We start from the raw sequence: 27387 nt of genomic DNA, 5'->3' as shown, positions 1-27387 counted from the left end.
TAAAATAAAATAAAAAGCAAAACACAGGATGCAAGGCACTAGTGACTTCCTCTGGTGTTGGAATACCAGAGGTACATGGGGTTATGGGGGAAAGAAGGAGGAAAAACAAAAAAAAAAAAGGTTTTCTTCAAGTACATTACAACGAACACCGTCTGCCTGCACGTTCACATTTATCTAACGTTAACCTGTCTGTTTAAAGTGTCGGACATATCGATAAAATAGCTAGCATCGTCTCCTCAACCTAAATATGAACTATCCTGCCGCTTACTCGCGTTTTTTTGTTTTTTTTTCTCCCCACTCTTCGCTTGTGCTTGGAAGTCAATCAACTTTCAGTTCAATCGGAGGGGAGCGTGAATCTGCGTTTCGGGTGTTAACCGTAAGGCGCTACTTTTCAACTCTGGACGTTGAGCGAAGGGTTTTCCCCTTTCTGTACCAAGAGTATGATCCGTTTGCTGAACGGGTTGAAATGAAAGTAAATGGACTCCAAGCATTTCTCTGGATTTTACTCTTTTATTATGTCACCTAAAACTTTGACGCTGGCCAACAACATTTGCTAATAATAATAATAATAATAATAATAATAATAATAATAAACAACAGTAATAATCACAGTGTTTCCACATCGTTCACCGATGTGCGAGTACAACAGGTCCATCAACAGAACACCTTTTTGTTTCTTTTTAAATAGAATATTCATAAACAGTTACGATAATAATGTACATTGCAACCGCTCCAAACCTGTGATAAACACCCCAACGCTGACGCTAAAATGTAGAACCGAGGCGTTAGTCTGAGAATCTATATTTGTTAAATGGCCACTGCAACACCCAAATGTGTGCGTAGGTGTGTGTGTGTGTGTGTATGTATGTGTGTGTGCGTGCGTGCGTGCGTCTCTGCAAACCGGGGGCGCGGCAGGCCAAACAATCTCAGAAACAAAAGCAAAAATGTACAAAATGGAATCATCGTAGCGGACATTCTAAAACGTAACAGAGACCGACATCGTACGGGGACGGTGGTATACTGAAAACAAGGCCACTTATTCACGGTGAGTTCTCAAAGCGCTTCTGCTATTATTGCATCAGATGGCAACACAGAGAGAGAGAGAGAGAGAGAGAGAGGGGGGGGTGGGGGGGTGGGGGGAATGGAACGGGGCCAGGGGAAACGGTTTGATTCCGAGGATCTGTGGTGGGGTTTTTTTTTTGGGCGTCTAACCCTACGCGGCGCTCTAACAAGCTCTAGTGAAACCGGGAAGCGGCGCGGCGTTTTTCCGGGACAGAGAGGGGAGGGATGAGGGGGTGGAGGGGGAAGGTGAGAGCGCCGGCGACACGCCGCCGTTCCCGCCGAGCCCCCGAAACCCGCCGTCGGCCATCTACCGCCGGGCTCGTTTTTGCACGTTCTAATTCTAAAATAACCAAATTCACTTTACGTAGGAGCTACTAAAGACGAGAGTCTTTTTTTTTTTTTTTTGATTGTTCATCCACTTTTGGAACTGGATGAGCGCCGACGTGGCGCGCACACCCTGACGCCGTGGCTGCCTTTACCTGTATTCTGCGCCGGGTCTGGGGCCGTGTGTACATCAGGGCCCTTTTTTTTTTTGCAGTGATCCAACAGCATATCACTGCTTAAAAAAAGAGGGACCTGCTACACACGGGGGGGGGGGGGCCGCTCCCGAAAAACCCCGTCACCGCTTTCTCCGATAACGTGATGTCGGAGACCCGAGCCGTCGCCGCTGAACAGTGGAGTCTTTGCGTCCCGTCTGGTGAGGATTGGTTTCAAGAATCTGATTAAGGGCACAAACTGGAACCGATCGAAACCCAGATCCGGGTTTGACTCCCCTAAAGCCTCGAAGCCTCGAACCCTCGCACCCTGTCGTCACCTCTTTGGCCTCATTGCACTGCGACCAGGGCGCGTTCCTTCGTCGGCGGGCGTCTCCCGACTCTAGCGCCCCCCAAAAATGACGCGCCCCGCATCAGGGGAAAGAGTAACTGAAAGCTACACATGATGTGGGTGTGGCCTCTTCCCCCCCACCCGTCTTCCCTCTTGTCCGTCTCTCTCGTCTTCCCAATCATTCGACGGTCGGCGTTTTCCCCTCGACGCTCCCACAGCCTCCGCCTCTCTCCTCCACCACCTCCGTCTCAGTCCACTCTAGTCCATCGGCGCCACATCCTGCCATGGCACCTCTGCCCGGGCCTTATGTGGTCCTTAGGTTGGGCCCCCCGGGGCTGCTGACCGACTTCTGCAGAGCGCTGGCCACGTGGAACGCCTGGAGGGGCCCTTGCCCGGGAATATGGCCCTGCCCACCCGCCACCGTGGGCGGGTAGGGCCCCAGGGGCTGGGACGTGCTGACCAGCAGAGGCCCGGGCTGGGCCGGGACCTGGTGGGGGTTCGATGTGCCGTGCGCCGGACCCGACCACTGTGCGCTGTAGGCCGCTGGAGGGGAGTAGGGGATGAAGTGAGGGGGCGGGGCCTGGGGAGACGCGGAGGAGACGGGCGAGTGGCACAGGGAGCCCTTGCGGCTGGCGAGCGCGGTGGAGACGACGGGGTGGGCGGAGCCTCCCATGCCGCTGGGGCACAACTGGCTGGGAGCCGAGTACTTCCTGCCCGGGTTGGCCGACTGGATCGCCTGGAAGGTGAGCAGGGGCCGTGAGAAGAGAGCAGTGAGAGATTTTTTTTTTTGATTTTTTTTTTTTTTCAAACGTTTCCTAAAAAAAAAAAAAAAAAAAAAAAAAGTTTCTTAGGCCAGGAAAGAATTTGACCTTTACCTCATAACTGTGTCCCTGCGATGGAGCCTGCTGCATCTGTTTGGTACTCCTTTTGCCCTGAACATTTGAAATGTACTTTAATAGGGGGATTTGTGTCAATATACACATTTTTATTAAATTCAAAAAACGAATGACTTTAATAAAATATTACGTAAATCTAAAGATTTTAGTGCATTTTATAAAAAAATATGAACGTAAAATTTAACATCACAATATGCAATAATTTAAGAAAACCGGGTTTTCTCTTGTGACAAAATAAGTCAAGCAGTGTTGACGCACTGATGTTTCCATGCTTGTCGAGTGGAAGCGCTCAAGAGGAGCTCCCCCTTATGGCCAGAGCCTGATACTGCTATAAAGTCACAAGAACATGAGCTGAGCTGTGAAAACTTTCAATGTCGAGCAACAAGATAGAGCCTGACAATGGTTATTGTCCCACCCCTAGTGGCCACTGTGGGCTAAACAGTCCTCCTTCAACCTGGAAGACCAAACAGAATCAAAAATAAGACGGAAACCTGCGAGAGGTTCATGGCGTCCCGGGCCCAGTTGTCCACCAGCTTGTGAAGGTCGGCTGTGAAGGTTCCTTTCCTCTGGTGGGGGGCAGACACGCTGGGAGGCAGAGACTGGGACCCCCCCTGGCTCTGACCCAGACCACCGGTGCCGCTCAGTGCATTGGTGCTGCTGGTCCCTGAGAGGGCGAGAGAGAGAGAGAGAGAGAGAGAGAGAGAGAGAGAGGGGGAGAGAGAGACAGGTATAGAGCAGTTAAGAAGTTGACGTTTACATTTGAACTCGTTCCGTCTTAGTCAAAAGGAATGCACTCTGCGTCTTGACCCTCCAGTGGTCCGTAAAACCACCCACAGGACGGTCAGGACCGAGAGCCAGAGGTTTAGGGACAAGGAAGGCGGCTATGTTACAAGAGGCAGCCAAACTTAAAATGCTGAAATATTACGGTTATGTTGATGATAAACCAGCCACTGTTCTCCCTTTACTTGAAATATGGCCTGACAGTCTGATCCCAATTCAATATCAATCTCCACATCATCAATCAATCAATATCATACTCCTTTGTTGTGATGCTTTTGCTGGTCCTCGCTGTTGTTTGGTTTGTTGGGCCGATGGTTACTGGATAATTAAACCCAAAACATCTTAATAACGATCAAGACGCATTCGTTCTTTGGGCATCGTGTAGCTCGAGTAAAAACACCCCCATCCTGTTGCAGTGTACCATCTATGACCATAGGGTGGAGCTCATGCTACATCACTGCAGGTGCCTCACAGTTCTACAAACCCTAAAACGACAAGTCATGTCCAACATGCTGCACCTAAGACCCCCGAAAACGGGAGTCCACGACTGATTATATATGGATATTTCTTAGTTAGATTTGGACTAGGGAAAGCAGAGGTAATTATGAGAACTTCAATTATACCCCACTCATCTGCAAATATTTCACTGCTGATCCATTTGGGAATCTAATTTCATGTAATTGTTTAATTGCATTTAGTCAAATTAAATTCCGTTCAGTTATTCTACAGTAGATATCTCAAAATACTGCACGAGGCGTAGTACCAAATGTGTTTTCTTCCATTTTAATACTCCACCCCGAGAGAATCTTCCAGGGACTGAACACAACCTGCGGCAGCAGCAGTTTCCCCATCAACAGAATTCAAACACAAACAACTCTTGCATTTCGAAATGCCTGCGACTAGAAGTAGCTGCTGCATATCCCCTGCAGACGAAACCGAAGCCATGAGAAAACAAGTGTTAGGATGTGAATTATACGGAAAAGCCGATCTACATGGTAGGAAAATAAATAGGCAGAGATAAGTCACTATACCCCAAAAGAAAAAAACCCCCCAAAAAAACAACAAAAAAAAAACCCCAAACTGCCACCTCATGCTAAATAAAATGGAGGAAAGGAAGAATGAGGTAACTCTTAGTCATGAATGGCTGCGGCAGCCTGAATTGTGGGAAGCGTAGTCCTGAAACAAGCCATGACGAGGGAGGAGAGGGAAGGGAGGGGGGGGAGCAGCAGCATCCAGAGAGAGGTGTGCGCTCGTGGGTACGTTTGTCCATGCGCGGGTGTGTGACTACCACGGCTTTCCATGTGGAATTTTGGAATCGACCCAGTTTTCAATTCAAGTCACTCACAAGCACTGCAACCTTTTTTTTTTTTTTTTTTAATATTTTTTTTATTACCAATATTTGAATTTCAGTCAAATCACTATAATTTCACATTATACACTAATGATCGTCCACTAAAATAGCCACAATGTAGTCCACTGGCACCTTTTATGTCTTGAACCGAATCAATGGAAAGATTATGTTGGGATGGCGACCCCCCCCCCCCCCCCCCAAGCCCTGGCGGGAGGGGTCGCAGCTCAAAGAAAAATGAGGCAGGAAGGAGTTTGGGTGGAGCGAGTGCACAGGCAGAGGGGTGAGGAATGGGCGGTGGGATGGCGTGAGGAAAGGCCAAAAACAGAGATAGTTACTACAGAGCTGGTTGCAGGGGCAGACTTTTTTCACCATCTTCCCTGTATGGCCCGGAAGACAACGATTGGAGGATTGGGAGAGAGTCAGAGTTAAAAGCCCCGTCCACAAAACGGCATCAGTGAAACACAATGCAATTTGGTAATAGGTATCACTCGGGCGATCAACATTTGATATGCTCAGGGTTGGATTTCCTCAAAAACGTGAAATAAATATTTCACCCCCTCCCAATTTGTCTTGGGTGGATTAGCTGAGCACCTTTGCATGTATGCTGGTATATTCCTGCACCCAATTTGGTACAAGCAGAAATAATCCCCAAATGTCCCGTCGGATTATAAAGTGTATCTGAAATTCAGCATCCCATTGCTCAACATGAGGTTCCAGTTACAAAAGGCCAGGATGGCTTCAATCGTGGGCCACAATGAGCTTTTGTTTTGTAACGACAACAAACTGTTTCATGTTTCCATTTTTGGAGAGGAACCCCATCAAATTGAAATGGCATGAATTATTCATGGCCTTTTTTAGTGAGTTCATGAAACCAAACCCTGCTCATAAGGTCCGCTCTGCAGCTCATTGGGCCAAACCAGAACTGGGTCCACGGCCGAATTTAAACACTTCATACATTTACCTCCTCGACCCAAACCTGGTGACAGCAACGTGGATGAATTCAACGCTGTGCCTGACAGGCTCGTCGCGGTGGCGCCGCTCTTAGACCGGCGTTTCCTCAATAACACCGTTTATACCAGCGTCACTCACAGGAGGCGTGCGCTGCGTTTCGAAAATACTCTATCGTAAATAATGACACAAGTTCGCTTCGATGATGGCGTTTCCCCGTCGTCCTGGCGAAAAAATCCGAAGCCACACCCGGGAAGTTTATAGACCAAAATATCCCGCACTTGGATAAACTTAACCTGAGTGATTTGAGAGAGCTGGGCTGCACTGTGATACTGCACGACTCCGGCAGCGCCGTCTCAGCCTCTCGGGAGTCATTGAGGATATCTGTGCTCACACATCAAATAAACTGTTTCACACCAGTCCGCACGCTGATCTCATGCAATGCTGTGGTGGTCGGGGATCTGCATATTACAATATGTAATGCGTTTCATTCATTTCACCTATTATTATTCTATTAAAACTGTGTCTCGTCTCAAATTGACAGCCCCCGGTGACAAGCCCTCTGATTGGACAACGGGGTACGAGTTGGGTAGGTGTTCGGACGAGTAAACCCCCCGCAAAGTGTGGACGGACTACACTAGGGGATGATTTGATCTGGTCATAATCGGCGTCCTGGACCCAGGTCTGTCTCTCTCCCCTGTTGGCTCGCGGTGAGAGAAACCGTGAGGGAGAGTGAGGGAGGCGAGGGGGGTGGGGAGTGGAGGGAAGCACACGGGGGAAGGAGATTTAGGACGGAGCCAAGTAGAGAGGAGGGGGTCTGAGCTGCAGAGGGTTCACAAGCATATTCATATTCAAAACAACCTTCTATCGAGTAGGAATACACTGGAAACGAGTATTATTACTATTTTAATCTATAACTAAATATAACTAGAATATCAATCCTCATTGTGTCTAAGATTCAAACATATATATATATATTTTATCATATATATTTTATATATATATGAATATTATTTATCTGGTAACATTTTACAATAAAGTTAACAAATTTTTAAGTTGTTCATGTATTCATCAAAATTGTTCTACAACCAAAACAATACACAAATAAGACACGAGTAGTATATAAGTAGCATATAAATAAGAAGTGAATAAGAACTGAATCATTTAAAATGAAAACATTTGGTGTTACATTTCAAAAACTAAGCTAAACTTAAAAAACGTTGAGGAAAAGGGGGCATGTCAAGTCGTCAGGTCTGGACTTGTCTTTCCTGCTCGGGCTTCTTGTTGCCATGGAGATCAGGGCTGGACAAGGGCTGGTCCGCCTTGGTTTACCGAAAATAATTCTCAGACTTAGTGTTTTTTTTCCCAGGGAAAAAGGATTATTTGTTGCTGTGCTGTTGACTTGCGGTCGATGCAACTTTGTCTTCAAGTACTTTGACACCAACAGCCGCTTAAATCTCACGTTCAGCGCTGTATGGAAACATATACACAAATTTACCTGCCTACTAGAGAAACAAATGACAATATGGGCAATATTTAGGGTTTCTGACTTCTAGTGTTTAAGTTGGTCGAGGGGACTCAAATACTCTCAACGATTCTTTTCAGTTCTGGAAAGCAGAGGATTACTGACAATACTTTCCATGGCGATAATGAGGAACTGATGAGTCAGCTCTATTTCTTACTCTGCGACAACTCCGGCGGAAATGTGATCAATAATGGACTGAAAATGTGCTTACCGAGCCCAAAGTGCCCCAGCAGCGATGACGAGTGTTCATTTATAAGAAACGAGATAAAGTTCAACCATCCAGGCACAGCTGCCGAACCGCCATTCGGGTCTCGCAGCGAAAATAGGAACAAAGCTCCGAGTCCCGAGACAAAGAGGCAGATGGGAATCGTCGGCTTTTTCGGGGTGTAACTGTCGATGTTACAGCGGTCGATATGCTGCGCTGTAAAAGCTGTGTTGTTTTTAGGATCGTTTCATCTCAACCGCTGTGCGGAACATAAGAGATGAGGGACAACTCCCACAGTCGACACATTTAAAGGAATTAAGAAATGTAGGATACTGTAGGATACGGTAAGAAAGCTCCTGTTTCTTCCGGTTAGCGCCCCCCGTGACGTCTCTGGTACGGAAGTTTTCCGGGGCGGTTTGTTAAACCCAAGCAGTGGACGAATCAACTTTGGAATTAGGAGACCAATTCCGGGCCGGAGAGGAAATAATAACACCTCAGGTCTCCCGCAAACATTTAAAAGACGACTTTCGGGAAACGGGTTTTCCCTCCGGGGACGCTGGGTACGGCCGGGTGGCGAAGGCCCCCTCTCCACCGCAGAAGAAGACCCGCAGGAAGACAAGACCGACACCCAGACCTCCACAGATACAGAAGGGGGCGGGGGAGGGGGGGGGGGGGGGATGTTGAACCCACGCGAGTGAAGGAAGACGGTAAAAAGGAGAAGAGCAAAGAAATAAAGCGTTACACACAAAGAGCCAAGCAGGGCGTACTCAGAAAGCGCGTCCTCCGGCCACTAGGCTTGAAGGCCAGACGCTCCGACCCCCAGCTGAACTTTACACAGCCTGAGGAGAGGGGGAGGGAGAGAAACAGGACAAAGAGAGAGAGAGAGAGAGAGAGAGAGGGAGAGAGAGAGAGATTTTGATTCGGTGACAGGGATGGAGCGAAGAAAAAGAAATGGGCAGAGAGAAAGACAGTATATCGAGAGGGAGGGAAAGAGACAGGGATATATACAGGAACATTATAATCGTCAATTCGACGTCACACTGCTTAACGTACAGCGAGCGAGAGAGAGAATACAGACACACAGATTTGAAGTCAGGTTCAAAGGTTGTGGCGGTTTGCGAGGGTGTGAGAAGCAAGACCCCTGCCTGCATTCTTTCTTTCTTCTCCTCAGCCTGCGTGCGCGCCCTCGGGGAGGCGGGGAGGATCTGTGTCATCCATCCGATCCCCGTGATAGTGTCAAACTCGTTTTTGACGCTCGCAAGAAAAAACAAAACAAAAAAAAAAAAACGGACAATCCGCGCCGCATTGATTCTGCCGCACCGGGTGTGGAGCGCTCGGGTCGCGCGTTCCGCCCAAGCATGCGTGTCTGCACCGCCGCCGCAACGCAAATGTAGTCCAAATAAGAAAAAATGAGTTTAAGCGCTTATTATGGGGGGACAACTTCGATCTTCCAATGCATCCATCCCTCAAATCCCCCCTTTGAGACTGAAGGTTGAGGTCTGTATTTTAAAAAGGTCCCCTTTAAGGAAAATACCGACCGTTTTAAAGGTCCTTGACGGGCTTTGTGCTGATGCGTGTGAAGTCACTAAATAACTGATGACAGAAGAGCTTGGAGCAACGGATAAAAAACACCGGTTACTACTCTTGAAGCTGTCTTAGGGAAGATAAAGGATAAAAGAAAAAAGTGGTCAACTGAGTAACTTTTTGCAGGGTTTAAAGAAAAGCTGCTGATTCTTTTTGTTACAATGGTCTCATCTGTGTTTTGAGAGAATATCGGTGGTCATTTTTGCAACCAAATTTGTTATATTAATAGACAAATGCATGTTGTCTTGGAAAGAGTTGTCTCGATATTTAAGGTGGAATACTATCAAAGGACTATGTTGGGTAATACGCTTACGTATGGGTATATTGATTGAATTGATTCTTTTCAATTGAATAAAAAAATCGAAAATATTACAACGAGCCCCGCCCATTCGATTTTTCAATTGCCGATGTGGGCCTTGAGGAGAATGATTTTGACAGAGTTTGATGAGCAACATCACGCGGGACACAACGTGCAAACGTGTGCTCATAAGCATTTCATCCAATGTGGGCGAGAGCCGAATTTCAGCTGGTGTGGCCCGCCGCGGCCAGGGGGCTCGCGGCGTAGAACCCACCTGGGGTAGGAGCACACAGGCTGGGCACGGAGAGCGCCGCCTCACTGGTGTAGGCCGAACACAGGTTGTCGCTGGAGGGACACGGTTTCATCGGCTGGAGCAGCGAGCAGCTGACCGAGTCCGCCAACCCGCCCGGGGTTAGCAGAGCCAGCTGACCCGGGTAGATGGTCGGGACGCTCTGGGCGGATAAAGTGCTGCCTGCAGAGAGCACCAGGCGTAGGCGAAAGGGCAGCACGGAGGAGGTATACGGCAAAGAGGACACACACACAGACATGAAGGAGACGGAGGAAGCGAGAGAAGAGACAGAGAACGGATGGAGTCAGAAATCCCCAAGCTCCAAGCCTGCGCCAGCACAAGCAACATCGCACGTTCAACTGAGCATCTAAAAAAACACAAAAAACACACATGTACAGATACTGTGTATGTGTATGGGTGCAAACAGAGAGACACAAATACAAAAGGTACGAGGAACCGCTCCTCCTTGTAAAGTCATGAACGTTTTGGAACCTAAACACGGGGTCGTGGGTTGAGAACCTCTGGGTTGTCAAGCAGTGCATCGTTGTGTTCGCAGCTCGGGCCTACCTGGCTGTAGCGGACTCCTGCTGCCATGGGTGGAGTTGGTCCTGGAGGATTTGGAGGACTTACTCTTGGTGGGTCGCCGCCGTCTGCCGGCCAAGGCCACAACTGGCGGGAGCACCGCAGACGGAGGGACCTGCACACAGAGCAACGAATGGTGAATGGTGCACCGGAAAAGGTTACCATGTTAACACGTCTCTGCATTATAAATACAGTGCCACCGCGTGTGCACAATTTGGGTCATTTTGGAAATTCGAAAAGCAATCTTTGTCAATCACGTATGAAATGCCTGCAAAGTGATTTTAAGCATTAAACAAATCAACGAACAGGGGGGCATTTTGTTTTTTTCGCCGCTTGATTTGCATTCACACGGAGGAACATGTAATGACTTTGGGCTCAATCCTCCGGAGGATTTCCCCCCCATATGTGTTGGTAACTGCACCGTGAACAATTCAGTTCCCAGTGTCTCCCCTGAATCTCTCCACAGGTGCCGTGCTGTGGCCGAAAGCTACAATTCTGTGGCATTCATATGCGAAAAGAGGACCCCCAAACCGTTGGACCTTCGAAGCACAGAATCAGAATGCCATTGTGTGTTGTATTGTTTGATGTGTAATCGCTTGTATTAAAGGGGACCAGCCCGAAGCATTAGAAAAACAGAATGGGTGGCTATTATCACCCCGCCAGCAAACTTTACAGTTACAATCCATTTGGGCAGTTGCCATTCTCCTGGCATCCACCAAACCCAAATTCATCCATGGACTACCACATGGTGGGGCATGATTCATCGCTCTGGAGAACACGTTTCCATTTATAGTCCAGTGGTCGAAAAGCTTTGCAGCAACCTTAACTGATTCACAATATTATGTAATCGATAAACAAATGGGGGGGGGTCAGAAATTGGACATACTCACTAGAAGGAAACACGGAATGCGAGGACAGTTACTGAGCTTTTCAACCTGGTCCATTCTAGTGCCAATGTTTGTCTAAGGAAACGGCATAGCGGTGTGCTCGATTCTGTACACTTGAAATGGCTGCATTACCAAACTAGAAGGATCGTAGCGTATAAACGACTCACTAAAATAAATAAATTAAAAAAGGATTGGCGAAACCTACTGAAGTTACCTTTCCCAGCCTGGTGAAAAGACTGTCAATCTCCTCTTTCTGACGGCAGTGGAGGGCCTGGATCTCCAGCATGTGCCTGCCACAGGAAAGGCAGGTGAGAAATACATACAAACATGCAGAAATATAAACAACATAAGACACTGACAGGCAGAGGGAGTGACAGTGGAAGAGAGAAATTAAGAATATGAAAGAAAGCTTGAAAAGAAGGTGGGTGGCGAACCTTCTCTTAAAGCAGCAAGAGGGAGAAAAAAACCTGAAAAGGAGAACATGAGGAGCACAGGGCACAGAAAACCACCCACTTCTCTCGGAGGCGGTGGATTTCCTGCTTGAAATCTTCGTCCTCAAACTCCGAGTCGTTGTCGCTGCTGACGTAGGAGTTATTGAAGGAGTTGTTCAAACTCGGCAGAGAGGATTTCTGAGCGGGGTCCGGGCTCGTGGTCTTCTCGGGACCACCGGGCCCGTTGGCGGCTTGGGCATCCGGGGGCAGCTCGTACCCAAGGAAGGTGCTCTGCTCCTGGGCACGACTGACAGAGAATCGTCCCACCCTGGCCTGAGGGCTGGTGGTCACCTGGAGTGAAAGGAGGACGGACAGATGGGGTTGATGTGTTGTTGGTCATAGCCGATTGGGCCATTTGAAAAAGGTAATTTTGTTTGAAATATTTTTTGTTTTGATATTTATTTATTTTTTCCCCTTGTAATTCTTGTCGTTTTTGAAAACTGAAAAAAATATAAGGGCTGGGCCAGATCTAGGAAACAGTCAGCAGGCCATGTGACCCCCCAGGGGTAAACAGGAGTTGAATGGGATGGAGCAATGAATTAATATTGTATAAAATATTGAATCTATTAGAAACTGAGAAAATACCATCTTTTTTGTGGTGTTAAGGGTTGGGGTGGGTCCGTGCCACGGCTGGACGGGCTGAGAGGACCCACAAGGACCAACCCCAGACCTTACACTGTATGTACACGGTCTGGCTCTCGCGAGGGTAGCTCTCATCTTCTCATCGATCGATAAACAACGGAGGGGACAGAGGACGTACCTGGAATCGTCCGATGGTGGTGCAGGGCTGCGGGGAGGGGCAGGGGGAGGCGGAGGGAGACGGGCGCTGAGAGCCCCCCGGGGTCTTCTGCGGGTGCGGCGAGAGGAGTCCGTCCACGACGTCCCCCGCCTTTTTGAGGGGGGACGGGGAGGCCTTGTGCAGCGTGTTCTCGGGGCTGGAGAGGGAGGAGGAGGATGAGGAGGAGGAGGAGGACGACGAGGAGGTGGTGGAGGAGGATTCTGTGCAGGTGGGGTGACAGATGGGGCGCTCGTCGGGAGCCAAGGACACCTGACGGATGGACGCAGGGCGGAGAGGTAGGGGGGAGCGGACGTGTGAGAGAGAAAGAGAGGAAGAAGAAGTCAATTAAAATAATTGAAAAATCAATAATAAAGCATGAAAGGTCCGTGGGAGAGAGTTTCCTCTAGGTCCCAGCTCGTGTTACCTGGAATCTGCCCAATTTGATTGCGTCTGGAGGGGCAGGAGAGCTCAGCCGCTCCTCTTCAACACAGAAAGGAACTGGAAGACAGATGGAGACGGTTCGGAGAAAAGACAGGCGACAGGCTTCCACGTGGGTTAGATGACATAAAACAGCACAGTCATCCCTACCGGGAAGATGAAATGTTGCAGGTAGGGCAGTCACGTCAATGGAATTTCAGTTGACGATTAATTGCATACAAAAAAATAGCGATTAACAGTTAAGTTTTCTTATTTGGTCAATTTATGTGGCATAAAATAAAACGTATAAATAATACATGCCTAACCTATCAAGAGCCAATGGAACATGAAATAAAATTTTCCCTCGACCAGACTGCTGGGAACGCACCTAATTCCCATTGTATACGTTGTTTAAAAATTCCCCTTTAATTTGGATGAGAAAAATATGAAAATGGAATCTAATTTTACGAAAATATCACAATCTACTAGAATAAATGTGGTCAGGAGATTATGTAATAATTGTGACTGCTCTGAAAGAGCGAAAGAGAAATTATATAAACAAGGGGGGGAAAAAAGAGGCATATTTGTGAAAGATTGAGTGAAATGAGTTACTTGTCTGTCCTCCTGAAGGCATGCCGGTGAGAGAGGCCTGCGGATCAGAAGAAATGTGAACATTAAAAAAAACGAACAAAAAAAAAAAAGAAAGAGTTAAGATGGTAGTCTTGATAACGTTGCGTGGCAGTGTCAACCACAATACCAACGGATTGGGCCTCTTATCGTGTGTGTGTGTGTGTGTGTGTGTGTGTGTGTGTGTGTTAACCTGTGTGTGTGGGTTGACAGGGACAGTCTCCGGGCTCAGGGCTCTCCTGAGCTGGGCATCCAGGTCCTCCAGAGGCTGCTGGGACTGCAGTAAAAAAATAAAATGAAAAAAAAAAAAAAATAATAATAATAATAATAATAATAAATGTTTGCGATTACCAGGAATGTGTGGGCGTGACCACACACACACACTGTACAAAACAAACACACACGACTTTAAACAGCACTTATGTCCTGGCCGTTATTTAAAGAGAGAAAGAAACAAATGATTGGTTTGTGTGTAGAAGGCCATTATATATCCGGCTTATTGCCAACATTTTGTTTACGTTGAATGTCTATGGTTTATTGTACTTGCATCTTTCCGCTTCACTGTTTATTTCATAAGTTATTGCATAGGACCGTATATTTAATTTTTGGACCTTTTATTTTTCAGGTCTTTTTCATTTTTATTTATTTTTGTTATTCTGTTATTTTTAGGTTGGGATACAGTGAACTGTAATGTTTATTGCCGTTATGTAGTAATGTAGTTTTCCATATACTGTATTGCCATTTTCTTGATTATAATTTTGCCTATTGTATTGATGTGAGCTGCTGGGACATTACAGTCTATCCATCTATCTACTGTACCTTTCTAATAACAACTAAATCAAAATAATAAACAAAAATGACATATTAATAAAATAAAACATCAGTAAAATAAATCAATTCCAACAACAATTTGACTTTGCTTTGTAAGCCTTCAATAGCTACTCATTAAAGAGAAACGACACGGCACAATAATGATACTGTGTGTGTGTGTGTGTGTGTGTGTGCGTGCGTGTCTTTCATTCTCCCGACAAATTTAAGTCCAATTAAAAATATCCCTAAAATAAAGTATTTTGTGAGCTTCACTAACAGCTGGATTATCTTCATCAGAGAGCTCCCCCTGGGAGTTACGTAACAGCTGAGAAGTGACTGAGGCCAGTGGAGCAGCTTTTTTTTTGTCTCCCCTCCATCAAACTGCAGGTTGTGTCCCCGGCGCTAAATGTGCTCTTCTGGTTAAATGGAGGTTCTATTTTTAGGCCGCAGCCAAAACAAAGCTGTCAGGACATTTAAGCCAGCTTTAATGGCAGCCTTTCCTTCATCAAAAAGAACCCCCCCGCCCCCCCCCCGTCTGTCTGTCTGTGTCTGTCTGACAACTCTTCATCGCTTGGATTGGACATTGCTTCTGTCCAATCATTTCAATCTCTGTCTCACTTCTTCTCTCCATCAATTGCATTTCTTTATACATTATACCCCCCCCCCCCACCCTCCCACCGGAGCGGTGGGTTCAGGGTCTGGGGGAGAGCTTCTCTTTTTTTAATCTTTGGTCCTGTTTACACTGTGTCAAACAGATCTGTCCATGTCCTGGTGAACACTGTTTCAGGGCTGGCCAAACTGGCCATTGGGAAAAGCAGAAAGAATGCTGTGAGGGGTCGGGGGTCAGCCCGCCTCAGGGTGGAGTTGGGGTGAACAAGGACGCTTTCAAATGTGTTTGGGGGTGGTGCTGTGCTCTGTCCAGGGTGACTCCCTCATTATTAACCTGTGATTTTCCTGTGGGTTGTCTCTACTTTTTTTGGGTTCATTGTTTCCTTCATAATCAAGCTTCTGCTGTTGAGATCGCTCTCGCTCTCTCTTCTACCCCTCTCTCTCTCTCTCTCTCTGATGTTAAAGACTTTTCGTACTTGTTGCATTTAAATGTTAGTTTTGATTCTGGATGATATTGACAACATCAAAGCTTAATTTAATAAGGATAAAGCATAAGGTTTATTTATTATTATTATTATTTTTTTTTTTAACGAATACGAGCTTTGCGTACGAAGTAAGTAACAGCGCGGCATTCTGGGAGTTTGAGCAGATTTCGTGCCAATTACTTGCTTCATGTATTTTGGGGATAACTATTGGAAATGCCTTGACACACTCGATTGTGTTCAAAACCTCAGTCACTAAAGTTTGACTCGTCCATGGGGAATTAATTAAATTCAACCTCCGTCGATGATGGAAATAATCTTTTCTTCCTACAAAAGACAAACGTAGTTCATCTAAGGCTATTTTGTTTGTGCAATTGCTATTCCTCCACTGAACCTTTGGTCTAAAAAGTAAAAATAAATAAATAAATAAATAAATAAATAAATAAATAAAAAACTGGCGAGAGTCATGCGGAATTGTTTTGTATTATTATAAAAAAAAAAAACGTGTACGGCTGAAAGTGCGATATACTTCATAGCGGTACCAATTTAAAACGATCGCTCACAGAGTTACATCTGGATGATCCAGATTAATGTGTGGAAATGTTGTAAAACAAACACCTGTATGAGAGAGTTTCCAGGGAAGGGTGGCAGCAGTTCAGAAGGAGGAGTAGTGGCCTAAACCCAGAGATATGAGAAGAAGAAGAGGTGACAGGAAAGACAAGTGTAAAATGAAGAGGAAGAAAAGGCAGTTTATTCAGAAAAAATATGTCAGAAATATCCATGCAAGATGAATTAGTACAGAAGTTAGTGAAGAAGGTACAGAACACAATAAACCGACACCAAACTCAAATTAGTTTAAAGTAAATTGAGAAACTTTTCACCATAAACTTGTGAGCTTTTTAATGAACATATCACAGCAATTGGACCTCTCTATGGTGTCATAGAAACTTAACAGCATTTCTGTAACTGCTAGCACTCCATATGTATTTTCTTAATAATTGTCACCTACTGTCAGACTTCATCACTCACCGGAACTCTCGATAAAGGAGTTTTGGACGGCGTCGTCTGGCCATAGGCGGAGGCGGGCAGGCCTGTAAAGAGTCGTCCGTCGGTTAGAAAACCACCCCGAATCATGTGAATCGCCGACGCCGTGAGGTCCACAAAAAAAAAAAAAAAAAAAAAAAAAAAAGGACATTTCACTACTTACCGGTCTGCGCCGGGGCAGAACTGGGCGTGCCCGGGCCCTGGGCCGGGACGGTTGGCCCCAGGGAGCCCAGTGCCAGACTAGAGGGCGGCGCAGTGGGGTTGGCTGCTTGGGTGGAGCTCGGCGCAGAGCCGGAAGCGGCAGAGGTGCAGGCGGCACCCAACGGGGATGAGGTTCCCGCTGCAGAGGCTCCTGGGGCCGGGTCACCAGCCGAGGGGTCTCCCTGGGCTGCCGGAGCCCCTCCACCGAGGTCCATAAAGAGAGAGCGCAGCTTCTTGTCCAGGGTGTGGATGTCGTCCAGTTTGCCCTGGGATTCCATCGAAGCCTCACATCTGTGGAGATATGACTGGGCTCATGAGGCTGATGGTACTTGGAGGCCACCTGTAGTATTGTATGTGTTTCTATGGCACGCCCCACTATCGCCTCCAAATGATTTTAGCAACAATTGTTCAATTCAAAATTGTATGCAATTTTTTATGCACAACATTTTAAGCAAAAATGTTACTTAGTAAGTGATCCAAGCTGCCATAATAAACAAGTGTACCAATTTGGGGTCAGTAAAATGTCAATATGAATGTTCACTCACAAAAAGAAAAGCACCCTTAAATTTAAAAATATCGCCACCACCTCAAGCGACCAAAAACCACTTGGGTAACCAAGTGTTAATATAGTTTTTGCCTCTATTTCTCAAATGTGTATCTCAATTTGAAATTGTGATTTCTTGCATTTTCCTTATATTTCCTTAAAGATTTAAGAGTTTCAAACCTTGTTGGTCTCGTGAAGAACACAATGCAGAATCAGCTCTCTATACATAAAGACTTTCTCTCTTTTTGTCTATGTGGAAGATTATCCGTCAACATAAATGCAGCGCACCTGGCATCACATTCCCCACAGTGGGTGTGGGGTTGCCCGGGCAGCGTGGCCGTCTGCGGCTGGGAGTGGACCGGCGTCGGCTGCATCGCCGGACAGCCAGCAGTCAGGGTCTGGAGCCCCAGAGAGGACAGAGACGAGGAGGGGGAGGAGGAGGGAGGGGAGGGGGCCTGCTGGGGGCCAGGGGCGACCGAGGTGGACAGACAGACCGGACTGGAGCAGGGCGGAGACAGAGCGGGCCGCTCGGCAGGGGCGTCGAAGGAAGCGGGCGGAGAGGAGATTGGGGGGAGGGTAGGCGTGGGGGAGGGCGAGGGGGAGGTGAGGGGAGACAAAGCGATGCTGGAGAAACTGGCCAGGGGCGAGGTTAGTGGTGCCGAAGGCGCTCCAGCAGCGGAGACGTCCGCTTGGGGCGCCGGGGCGGCGCCCTGGGCCTGTGTCGCGGCCTGGGGCTGAGATGTGGTCTGAGCTCCTTGCTGCACTGAGGACCCCAGCGATGGAGTGATGGTTTGACTTATGGTCGGTGGAGGAGAGGAAGAGGCCCCGGGGGGAGGAGTGCAGACAGAAGAGGCATCCTCCTGTGCCTGCGCTGAAGCAGCGGAGTGGAGGTGGGCGGAAGCCTCGGCGGTGTGAGTGGAACCGTTGGTGCTGGTGGAGTGAGGAGGAAAGGGGGTGGTCTGGAGCGAGGGCAGGGCGGAGTGGATGGAGGCCGGGGCGGTGCTGGGGCCCGGGTCGTATTGGTTCTGTCTGAGCTCAGAGAAGGCCTGCTGCAAGTTAATCGCTCCGGCAGACTGAGACAACCCCAAACCCTGCACTGGAGCTTGAGAGGAGGCGGGAGACACTGGAAACACAGAAAGAGATTGGAAAGTAATGGCCGTTCTTTAAGGACCCAAGATTTCATAGCTATTTGCCTGAAATTACTCCCCAACATTCTGTAATTTCTATAAAATTTGAAAAAGATCTTCCAAATATCACAAACAAATGATCTCCAAATTTATTTGGAAACCTTAACTTCAGTACATGTATATTTTCTAGAGATGGATTTGGAAGAAAATAAGAATGTGAGTGATTTTACATTTACAATATATACAACGAAGCATATCTGTTAAAATATATACATATTTTTGCAATGAATGACAAAACCAGATATAGGGCCAGAACTGAGCCAGACATACAAGTTGCTTTACCTCCTAAATATGTCAATGAGTTATATTTTTACTCCAATTGTTTTTTAGTGTTTTGTTTTGTTTTATATAATGAAAGAAACAAACTCAAGCAAAGTGGAAATAGCAAAACTATTGCACATTGCTGAGGCTAATGATTTGGCTTCATGCTCCCACAGTTGGCTCATGTTGCACTGCTGGACAGTTTTAGTGTCTAAGTGCCTATTTGACATTAAAGTTGGCATGGCAACCTCATTCAAAACATTAAGGCGACTTTGGCTGGAAGCAATTGTTTGCCTCCTGAAAATTTGAATTCTTTGACACTTTCATTTCACCCCCACGCACCCCCACACACACACACCCACACGGGGTGGTTACCTGTATCAGCCGGGGATGCAGGTGCGGCAGAGAGAGGGGAGGTGGGGAACTGCTCCTTTAATCTGGCTTCGGGTACCGGGCTGACAATGAACTTGCGACCCGCCGAATGAACCACCTGGGATGTTGCGTTGGGTGGGATGTCTGGGCGGGGAGACACAGAGGAGGAGATAAGCCTTTTTGTGGCGTATCTGATGAAGATGAAGATCTGATGCACTGAAGCGCCACTTTAATGGATTGTCGTCACCAGAGCACATCACAAAACAGCTGTGATTTGAGATGGGCATTTCATTTGGATGAATCGAGGTCAGAAGCAAGAGTATTAAAAGTAAGTAAAATAGTGTCAAAAATATAAAAATATCAGTAGCTTCACAACAGCAATGAGTTAGTAATAAAAATGTATATAATACTACATTTTATTGTGTTTTTTTATTTTCATTTTACCTGGCATAGGGGCAGATATAGCAGACATCTGCTGCTCCATGGCACCTACCATCTATAGAGCAGAAAAAGTAATTTTAAAGGTTGACTGAAAGGTTGTGCGGCAGGTGCGAAACAGAAATTTGGCACAGAAATGCAGAATGTATGCGCAATAAGGATTCCACACCCGAACGATACAGACTAATTGTTCACATGTTGGTGTTCTATTTCGAATCGAAACAACATTTTTATTGCTTCCAGTGATCTTCTTTTCTGGTGTGTCCTGTTTCCGAGAGTCACACACAGCTGGTAGAATTTGAGAATCGCACCAGATCGGAATTTAATTGGTCAAACCGATCCTGAATTTGTAATTGGTTTAATTGAACTGAAGTATTATTTCTATAATCATTTTGTGGCAGACAAAGGGGCTGCAGACAGCAGCGCCGCTTTCTCACCCCGGTCGGGAAGGGGTCAACCAAGTACCAGTAAGGCTACAAGGGGGTAGACATCAGGCTGTTCACAGATGATGATCCAGCAACACCCGGTTTGACCAGAGGCTTTGGTGGAGGCATCGTGGCCGGAAATTTGGTGCCTGCATGGGGATGTCTACACGTATCTGATGGTCAGTCCCCGCCTGTTGCACTCCCTGATGCGGCCCTGAGTCGGCTGTCGGCCGGGCAGCTCCCCGGCCTATGGTGGGGCGTGGTTAAGCCGCGGATGCAGACGGCAGCACCGCTTCCTCCCCCGAATCAGTGGGCAGGAAGGTTTCTTAATTGTCGTTTTGGCAAGCGAGCCCCATGTTCAGGATTCAAGAATATCGATCAGATAAATAAACGCACGCCACACGTCATTGAGAATAGATTTTTTTCTATAATCATTTGCAAAATTTCTAAAGTCCCACACTGCACAGGAGCTCCACCCTGGTGTTCCCACTTCCATAGAAACACATGGACTCCATAGAAACAGCTGACAGGTAAGGTTGAAAGAAAGAAAGACAGAAAAGACACAACCTAATATGTCCAACAGTGCATCGCTTAACACGCACCTGATTGTTGGCGTCTCTTTCCAGGCCCCTCTCGTCTGCGTTCTCGATCACCTCCCTGACCTGCTCGATGAAGGACTCCCTCTCGCTCTCCAGGATGAACTCACTCTGGACCTGGAGATGCACACGTGCAGCCGTACGCGCACGCGTTCACGGAAACAGAATAGAGTGTAAATGCATTGTTATGAGATGCACCCAAACAGTGACATAAAAGCTGAGAGCAGAGAGAGAAGAGAGCCAGAGTGTGTGTATGTGTGTGTGTGTGTGTGTGTACCATGATTCGAGCTATCTCCTCTGGGTTGTCTCCGTCAAGGTCAAACCTGAAGGTCACCATCTTCCTGTTGTGGGTCTCCAGTTGACACTCGGCTACCCGGTCTCCAAGGTTTGAGATCTAATGAGTGTGAAGACAGACGGACAGACAACACAGGGGGAAGAATTACACCACTTAGTGTTACGGGCCGTGTGATATTGAATGGAGGGCTGAAAATAGGCCAGTGGGATTGAGGTTTCCGAAACACTGCCTTCATGTATATGAATTGACATAAATACATGATATTTAAACAATTTTATATTAAAACACTATATATGCGTATTCAAGGGATACAATTTTTTGGGAAATTTCAACAGGCCGTCTCTCTCTGTACTGGACAAACAGAGACTTCCTCATCTGAATCTGGGTTAGATAGACAACAAGGTCATTTCCCCCCCAAAAACGGGACGACCCATTTAATAGCATTGCGACGAATTGTGGACCCCTGCAATGTGAGGCGGGCGCTCTCACATTCAGGACGTTGAGCTTGGCCCTGCCCGTCTTCTCGTGGCGGGACCGACTGCGCACAGAGCGGCGCTGGTGTCGCTTGGTGGAGCGGCCCTCGTGGCGGCCTCCGCCCCCACCTTCGTTCCCATCACTCAGACCCGAGGTCTCAGAGTGGCCACTGAGAGAAAGAAAAAAAAGAGAGAGAAACTTATATATAACTTCATATTCACATCATCTATTTATAAAGTGTACATTTGTTCTAAATGACTTACTTTTTTGGCAGCAATGTTTTGTGGACGAAAAACAATTTGCATTGGCGAGTAAAACGGTTCGAGGTGGTTCAGAAAACAGCGCGGCAGACCGAGGGGCGCGGTTAAGCCGCGGTCCGCAGACGCCGGCACGGGCTTCTCCCCCCGCGTCGGCACACCTGCCTTCCAGTCAGGGAAATCGGCCGGACTGAACCCGGACTAAGTTTAATGCAGGTTTTTTTTTTTGTCTTTTCAGGGAGGCGGGGTGTGTGTGGGAAGTTGCGAGACGCGCGCAAGCCAGGCCGCGGGCAAGGGAGCGAGAAACGAAGCGTCTGGCTGTTTATTTATGATGTTTGGCCAGCGAGCCTTTCTGTCTTAATAAGCATCTGCCAGTCGGCGCTGTTTAAGCTGCGGTGGACTGCTGCCTCGTCCATTCCAACCCGCCACAAGTAGGCCTTGCATACCTATTCGACACATCAGAAATGTCAGCAATCCAGTTACATACCTGCTGATATGTAACTGGATTTCCTACATACAATTCTGAGAGATTGCCAAATTTCGTGGCAATGCTCTCGTTGGGTTTTGTCAGTTACAGAGATCAAAATGAACTGAACGCCGGGTGAATTAAAATGACAGTTCATCTTATAAGCACATGTTCCTGCAGTGGTTACCTCTCTATAGATGATTGCACTTGAGGTAGTTGCAGCTGAGACGGGCACTGCTCTGTAGGCTGCGAGGCCGGCTGAAACACACACACACACACACACACACACACACACACACACACACACACACACACACACACACACACACACACACACACACACACACACACACACACACACACACACACACACACACAGATAAATAAGATAAAATAGATAAAGATAACTGTTATCGTCAGGGCAAGTGTTGAAAAGGAATTGTGATTTACTGAAAAGTGGTTGATTTTGGGAAAAGATAGTGGGAAAATATATTCAGCAAATCAGGAAAATAGAAGCAGTGGTGGATGAGGGAAAACAGGAAGGTACTGTGAAGTGAGAACCAATTTCGCCCTCACGCCTCGAGAGTGGAGAACTGGGAAACCTGAACGAGACTAATGACAACAGAAGGGACCAAAAACACGTGCACAGATTTTCATGGGATCTTCTCAAAAAAGGACTTTCTTTGATTGGTCCAAATAGATCGTAGTCCCACGGTCACCCCGATGTAAACCAACTGCCTGTGAAACGCAAATGTTTAAATTCCTGTTTCCTGTGGACGTCTGGCGTCATGACCGTCGTGACTGATTTGTGTTGTTTTACGCCCGGCGCTGGGATGACCTATGTGACCTACGACCTTGGTTCCTACACAACTCCACAGACTCCGCAGTAAATACCAATACCTTACGTTCATGCTCGTACCCAGTTACCTCAAACTCCATGAAGACAATGATAAACAACCCAAACCATCGTCAGTTAAGGGCCCCTACAAAACCTCCAGCCTAACTTTTACCGCCAATCTCAGGGATCATGTGCGGACCTGGCCCTGAATCGGCGGCCGTGGCTGTCAGTCAGCAGTACCTGGGGAGGGGCTTCCGGGGGAGGATCAGGAGGGGCGGTGGCAACGCTGATGATCGGCACCGCGGTGGCCAACGGTCGAGCCGCGGGGGCGGGCACGGAAAGAGGGATTGGAAGTGTAGAGGGAGGGGAAGCCACGCCACATCCTGTCGACATGGCAACAGGAAGGGAGGGCAATGGAGCGGGGAGAGTCACCATGGCAACAGTAGAGGAGGAGGAGGAGGACGGAGTCATTTTAGGCTGAAAATAGGAGGATAAGGCAGAGGGAGGGATGTAGAATTAGGAAGGAGGGGGGGGGTGGAGGCCGCAGAGAAAGAGAAGGATAAAGAGAGACAGGTAAGGAGGGTGGAAAGGTTAGAGAAAGTTGATAGTCTAGGTTGCCAGTTTTTCCAATCCGTTACGGTAAAGACAAAAATATCCGACCACAATACAGTCCACAGACTAATTGGGACAGAGGACAAAAGTGAATGTTCCTCTCTGTGGTGACGCAAATCTACTGTAAGAATGGCGTCATGTGAAAAGAGCAATCAAAATGTGTCTGGACTGTCGCGGTTAATCTCGACAAAAAACGTGTACGGCGAGACAATCCGGACAAAGGCTGCACAAATCACAGACGCCGAGCCACAGGGCACAACACAATGTGAGACGAACACAAGGCCACCCGACGCAGGAACAGCGTGCAACCTCAAAGCAAACACGTGTCAGACCTAGAGATGACGCACAACGCACAACAAATGTTACGGCTTTTTAAAGACGGCGGCGCAGGTGCCGGGTTTGTTGAGCGCAATGAAGATGGCGGGAAAGAGTGTGATCCATTCAATCTATGCGGGTTATTTCTGCTGACACAGCATTCTCATGTGATTATACAGCAGAACTACGCTGAGGTCTGCCCGGAGCCGGGTTGGCATACTGTACTACGCACTACGTACTACATGTTAGTACGATAGGCCAGCTTCCTGCGACACTGCGTAGAAATGTAGAAAACCACCGCCTCGCCCCCACAATGCATTGTGGGATATCCTTGCCAGCGTGAGAGGGAGGTTTTTAAATGACAATACTCTGAACCCGCAAACTTTGAAAAATGCTACCCTGACAGTGACGGCAACGACATCCCGACAGGAAGTACACGCACACACAGTTACATGGACGCGAGTGCGCCGAGAGACGCAAACTCTCCCTGCACGGGTACACGTGCGAGCCCTCACATGCACACTCACAACAGACCTGGGCCAGAGCAAGCTGGTAGAGACGGAACAGGTGCTCGATACTGGGAGACGGGCTGAGATCACACAACTACACACACACACAAACACACACACAATCACATGTTTGCACGCGCATTTATGAAGACAAAAGGAGACACGTGGTTATGAATGTTAAGTATGAACATGTAGAAACCGTGAGAAACACACACACACACACACACAACAAACCCATAATGAACGTAGACAGCATGCCGATGAGTTAGCCAATCAGAGGAAAGAAAAAAAAAAGAACAAACAGACTGAAATCAGCAAGGTTAAAGAAAGAAAGGAAGTAACAACATGACATGCAATATACAATATACTGTAACTGCCAAGGAGGCAATTTTCCATAAACACAGAAGTGAAAGCTCCACAATCACGTCGGTAAACTTGGACTGGATGGCTAAGATTGGATGGTTGTGATGAGTTATCTAGACCAGGGGTTCCCAACCTCTTTATCACCACGGACCATGTTCGCGGCCGGGGGGGCTGAGAAAGTCTCCCAAGTCTTCCATTCAATTACGCAACGGAGGAAAATAAATACATCTACAATAAAAAACACACTGCTTTTTATTTGAGAAACGGGGAAGCAGAGATCACTCCGATCGGGGAGCGGAGATAGCTTCTGAGAAATATTTTTTTTCGAAACTTTTGATTGCGACCTGTGAGGGGGGGGGCCGGCGATTGTATCAGGGTGGCCGTTGCTCCCCCTGGCGGCGCCCCTAGACAAGGCACCTTCTCATGGCCCAGTGGCAAATGCCCCGCGGCCTGGCACCGGTCCGAGGCCCGTTGGTTGGGAACCTCTGATCTAGACGATAATAATACATTCTAAATAACTGCCATAAATACAGTACGTCGGCATTAATTACACAGAGAATGGAAAATGGCCAAACTTAAGATGGAATAATTTATTGGCTAAAAATACTTAATTGATAAAATAGGCATTTTTTTTTTGTTTTGCGTGCACTTCGCACACAGCATATTTTTACTTTCTTTTTCGTATGTACATTTTTAAGTTGAACAAATTACATTTCAAGAACATGGTTTTAAGCAGCAAAAGCAAAGATAATTGTGTTTTGTAGGGTTTATTCAGGATTCAACAAGTTGAATTTAAGACTTTTGGAGACCTTTTTAAGACCATTTATGAATGCAATCTAAGACCTATTTCACGTCAATATTCGCAAAAAAGAAAAAGTAAGAAGGATATAAAGAAAAATCTGAGTCCCACAGGTCTGAAATATTAGCCGAGGAGGGGCTATCTACACGAATATCAGTTTTCCAAGTACCCGTGAACGCAGCATCACTTCCTGTCTTGGAGGACTTTCAACGGGCAAGACGTGTCCGCGTCTTCTAATGTGATGCCAGAGAGTGAGTCCATTAGTTAATGAGTTTATCGATCGATTGCGGCTGGTGTTGTTTTCTCTCGGATATCTGGACGATTCCCACAAGTCACCAAAATTGACGTGAAAAAAAAAAAAACCTGAACATCACAATCCAATCAATTTCTAAGAGCGGTCAAAATCGGAGCTAACACATTTTAAGGCCAAAAATTCTGATTATTGGATTTTAGACTTTTTAAGGACGTGTGTATTTGCCTGTGATTGTCCATGTTTTCACTCAGCTACTGTACATCTCTATATTTGGGAACCATGTAGACAGGTTTTCTACAACAACCGCTTGACGTCTTGGCAGGTGATTGTGTCGTGAATTGGTGTGAATATCCAGTCATTAGATCGCTTCAAATATGGAACGACACGAAGCCAGATAAACAAATCAAAAGCTGATTTTGCAAGCACACAAAGAGTCTGTTTCCGCGGAGCTAGGTGTGTTTGTTTAATTTACACGAGTGTGTTGAGTTACCTGTGCAGTTCCCTGTGGCTGCGATGTGTGCGAGGGGCTCTGAACCGATGCACCGCTGGACTGATTGGACAGAGTGACCTAGGGGGGAAAAGGGGGAAGAAAGGCACGGAGAGAGAGAGAGAGAGAGAGAGAGAGAGAGAGAGAAAGAGAGAGAGAGAGAGTCAAAAGCATGAACAAAACAAATACTCACGGAAAAGAGACCCCGGACGGACAAGAACAACAGAGCTGGAGAGAGAGGAGGTGGCAGTGGTGTAAGTGCCAAGAGGAAACAGGAAGAGTGGGTAGGGGAGAGGGGTATAAAAAAAATCATCATCTCAAAAATGACACCGACATGACCTCATATCCAAAAACGCCCTTTGCATAGTGTCGTTATCGTTGTATAGAAAAGCTCAATTCAAAACGAGATTTTCATAAATTTTAAAAATAAAAAATAATAAAATCAATTATGATAATATCGATATATTTCAAAGTACCTTATCATTTCCTAAAGTAACCATCCTAATAAACTCCCTCTCGTATGTATTTCAAATGTAAAAAAAAGGATATGTACTGCATATCTCAGAGTACATCTCCTCGGGTAAGAACCTTCATCTGGATCATGTGACTGCGTGGGAACATCCAGGCGTTACTCATACCTGCTAATGTGCCCAAGTTATGCTCCATTTGACTCCACTCCTGAAACATTTGATCTCCCTAAATTCCAATTTAACATTCAATTGGGTTAGGGCCGCAATTAGTTCACAGGAAGGGTTCATGCCCGGGGCGAGTGCGATCCCCTCAAAGGAAACTGTGGTATTCCCCCGGCGCCGCGCCACTTCCCGGAGGAAGCCAAAATTTAAAGCGGCTACCTTAAAGCCACGGCACAGGCTTCAAAGACAAAAAACAACTTTATTCAACATCTTGTTGTGGACTGAAAAACAGGGTTAATGTTTTTTTTTTGCCAAAACTGTTCATGTGGCTTTAGGTACTGTAGGAACGCAGGATTAAAAGGGTGGGAAACAGAGTGGAAGGGAAGGGAGGAGAAAGCAGGAGAGAGGAAAGGAGAGAGACGTAGTGCTACTACTAAATGGCAGACATGAGAAAGGGTGGGATACGTGAAGATTTCTCTTTTATAAGTTTTTTTTCTTTTTTTCTTTTTTAATACCTGAATGGGAGGCATTGTGATGTAGAAACCCCCATACTATAAAAAAAAAAAAAAAAAA

The 27387-nt window shown here is 46.9% G+C and overlaps 1 protein-coding gene across 1 annotated transcript in view; it reads right to left on the bottom strand.

The window, feature by feature from the left end:
• Positions 1-32: 32 nt before the first annotated feature.
• Positions 33-27387, bottom strand: part of wnk1b (WNK lysine deficient protein kinase 1b) — a 100198-nt gene continuing 72843 nt past the window's right edge. The window contains exons 13-37 of the mRNA XM_080022208.1: positions 26186-26263; positions 23085-23321; positions 22194-22264; positions 21299-21452; positions 20792-20908; positions 20521-20631; positions 19500-19551; positions 19059-19199; positions 17524-18358; positions 16654-16982; positions 16476-16537; positions 16065-16121; positions 13739-13822; positions 13531-13567; positions 12926-12999; positions 12484-12771; positions 11746-12014; positions 11447-11522; positions 10331-10460; positions 9749-9946; positions 8339-8431; positions 5250-5291; positions 3275-3447; positions 2763-2819; positions 33-2623 (exon numbers count right to left, since the gene is read on the bottom strand). Of these exons, the coding sequence (XP_079878334.1) occupies positions 2192-2623; positions 2763-2819; positions 3275-3447; positions 5250-5291; positions 8339-8431; positions 9749-9946; positions 10331-10460; positions 11447-11522; positions 11746-12014; positions 12484-12771; positions 12926-12999; positions 13531-13567; positions 13739-13822; positions 16065-16121; positions 16476-16537; positions 16654-16982; positions 17524-18358; positions 19059-19199; positions 19500-19551; positions 20521-20631; positions 20792-20908; positions 21299-21452; positions 22194-22264; positions 23085-23321; positions 26186-26263 (4197 nt within the window). The 3' untranslated portion in view covers positions 33-2191. The remainder of the gene's footprint in view (positions 2624-2762; positions 2820-3274; positions 3448-5249; positions 5292-8338; positions 8432-9748; positions 9947-10330; positions 10461-11446; positions 11523-11745; positions 12015-12483; positions 12772-12925; positions 13000-13530; positions 13568-13738; positions 13823-16064; positions 16122-16475; positions 16538-16653; positions 16983-17523; positions 18359-19058; positions 19200-19499; positions 19552-20520; positions 20632-20791; positions 20909-21298; positions 21453-22193; positions 22265-23084; positions 23322-26185; positions 26264-27387) is intronic.

Source organism: Zeus faber (genome assembly GCF_960531495.2).
Source record: "Zeus faber genome assembly, chromosome: 21".
Classification (NCBI taxonomy): domain Eukaryota; kingdom Metazoa; phylum Chordata; class Actinopteri; order Zeiformes; family Zeidae; genus Zeus; species Zeus faber.
This window is presented reverse-complemented; position numbering and strand designations above follow the sequence as displayed.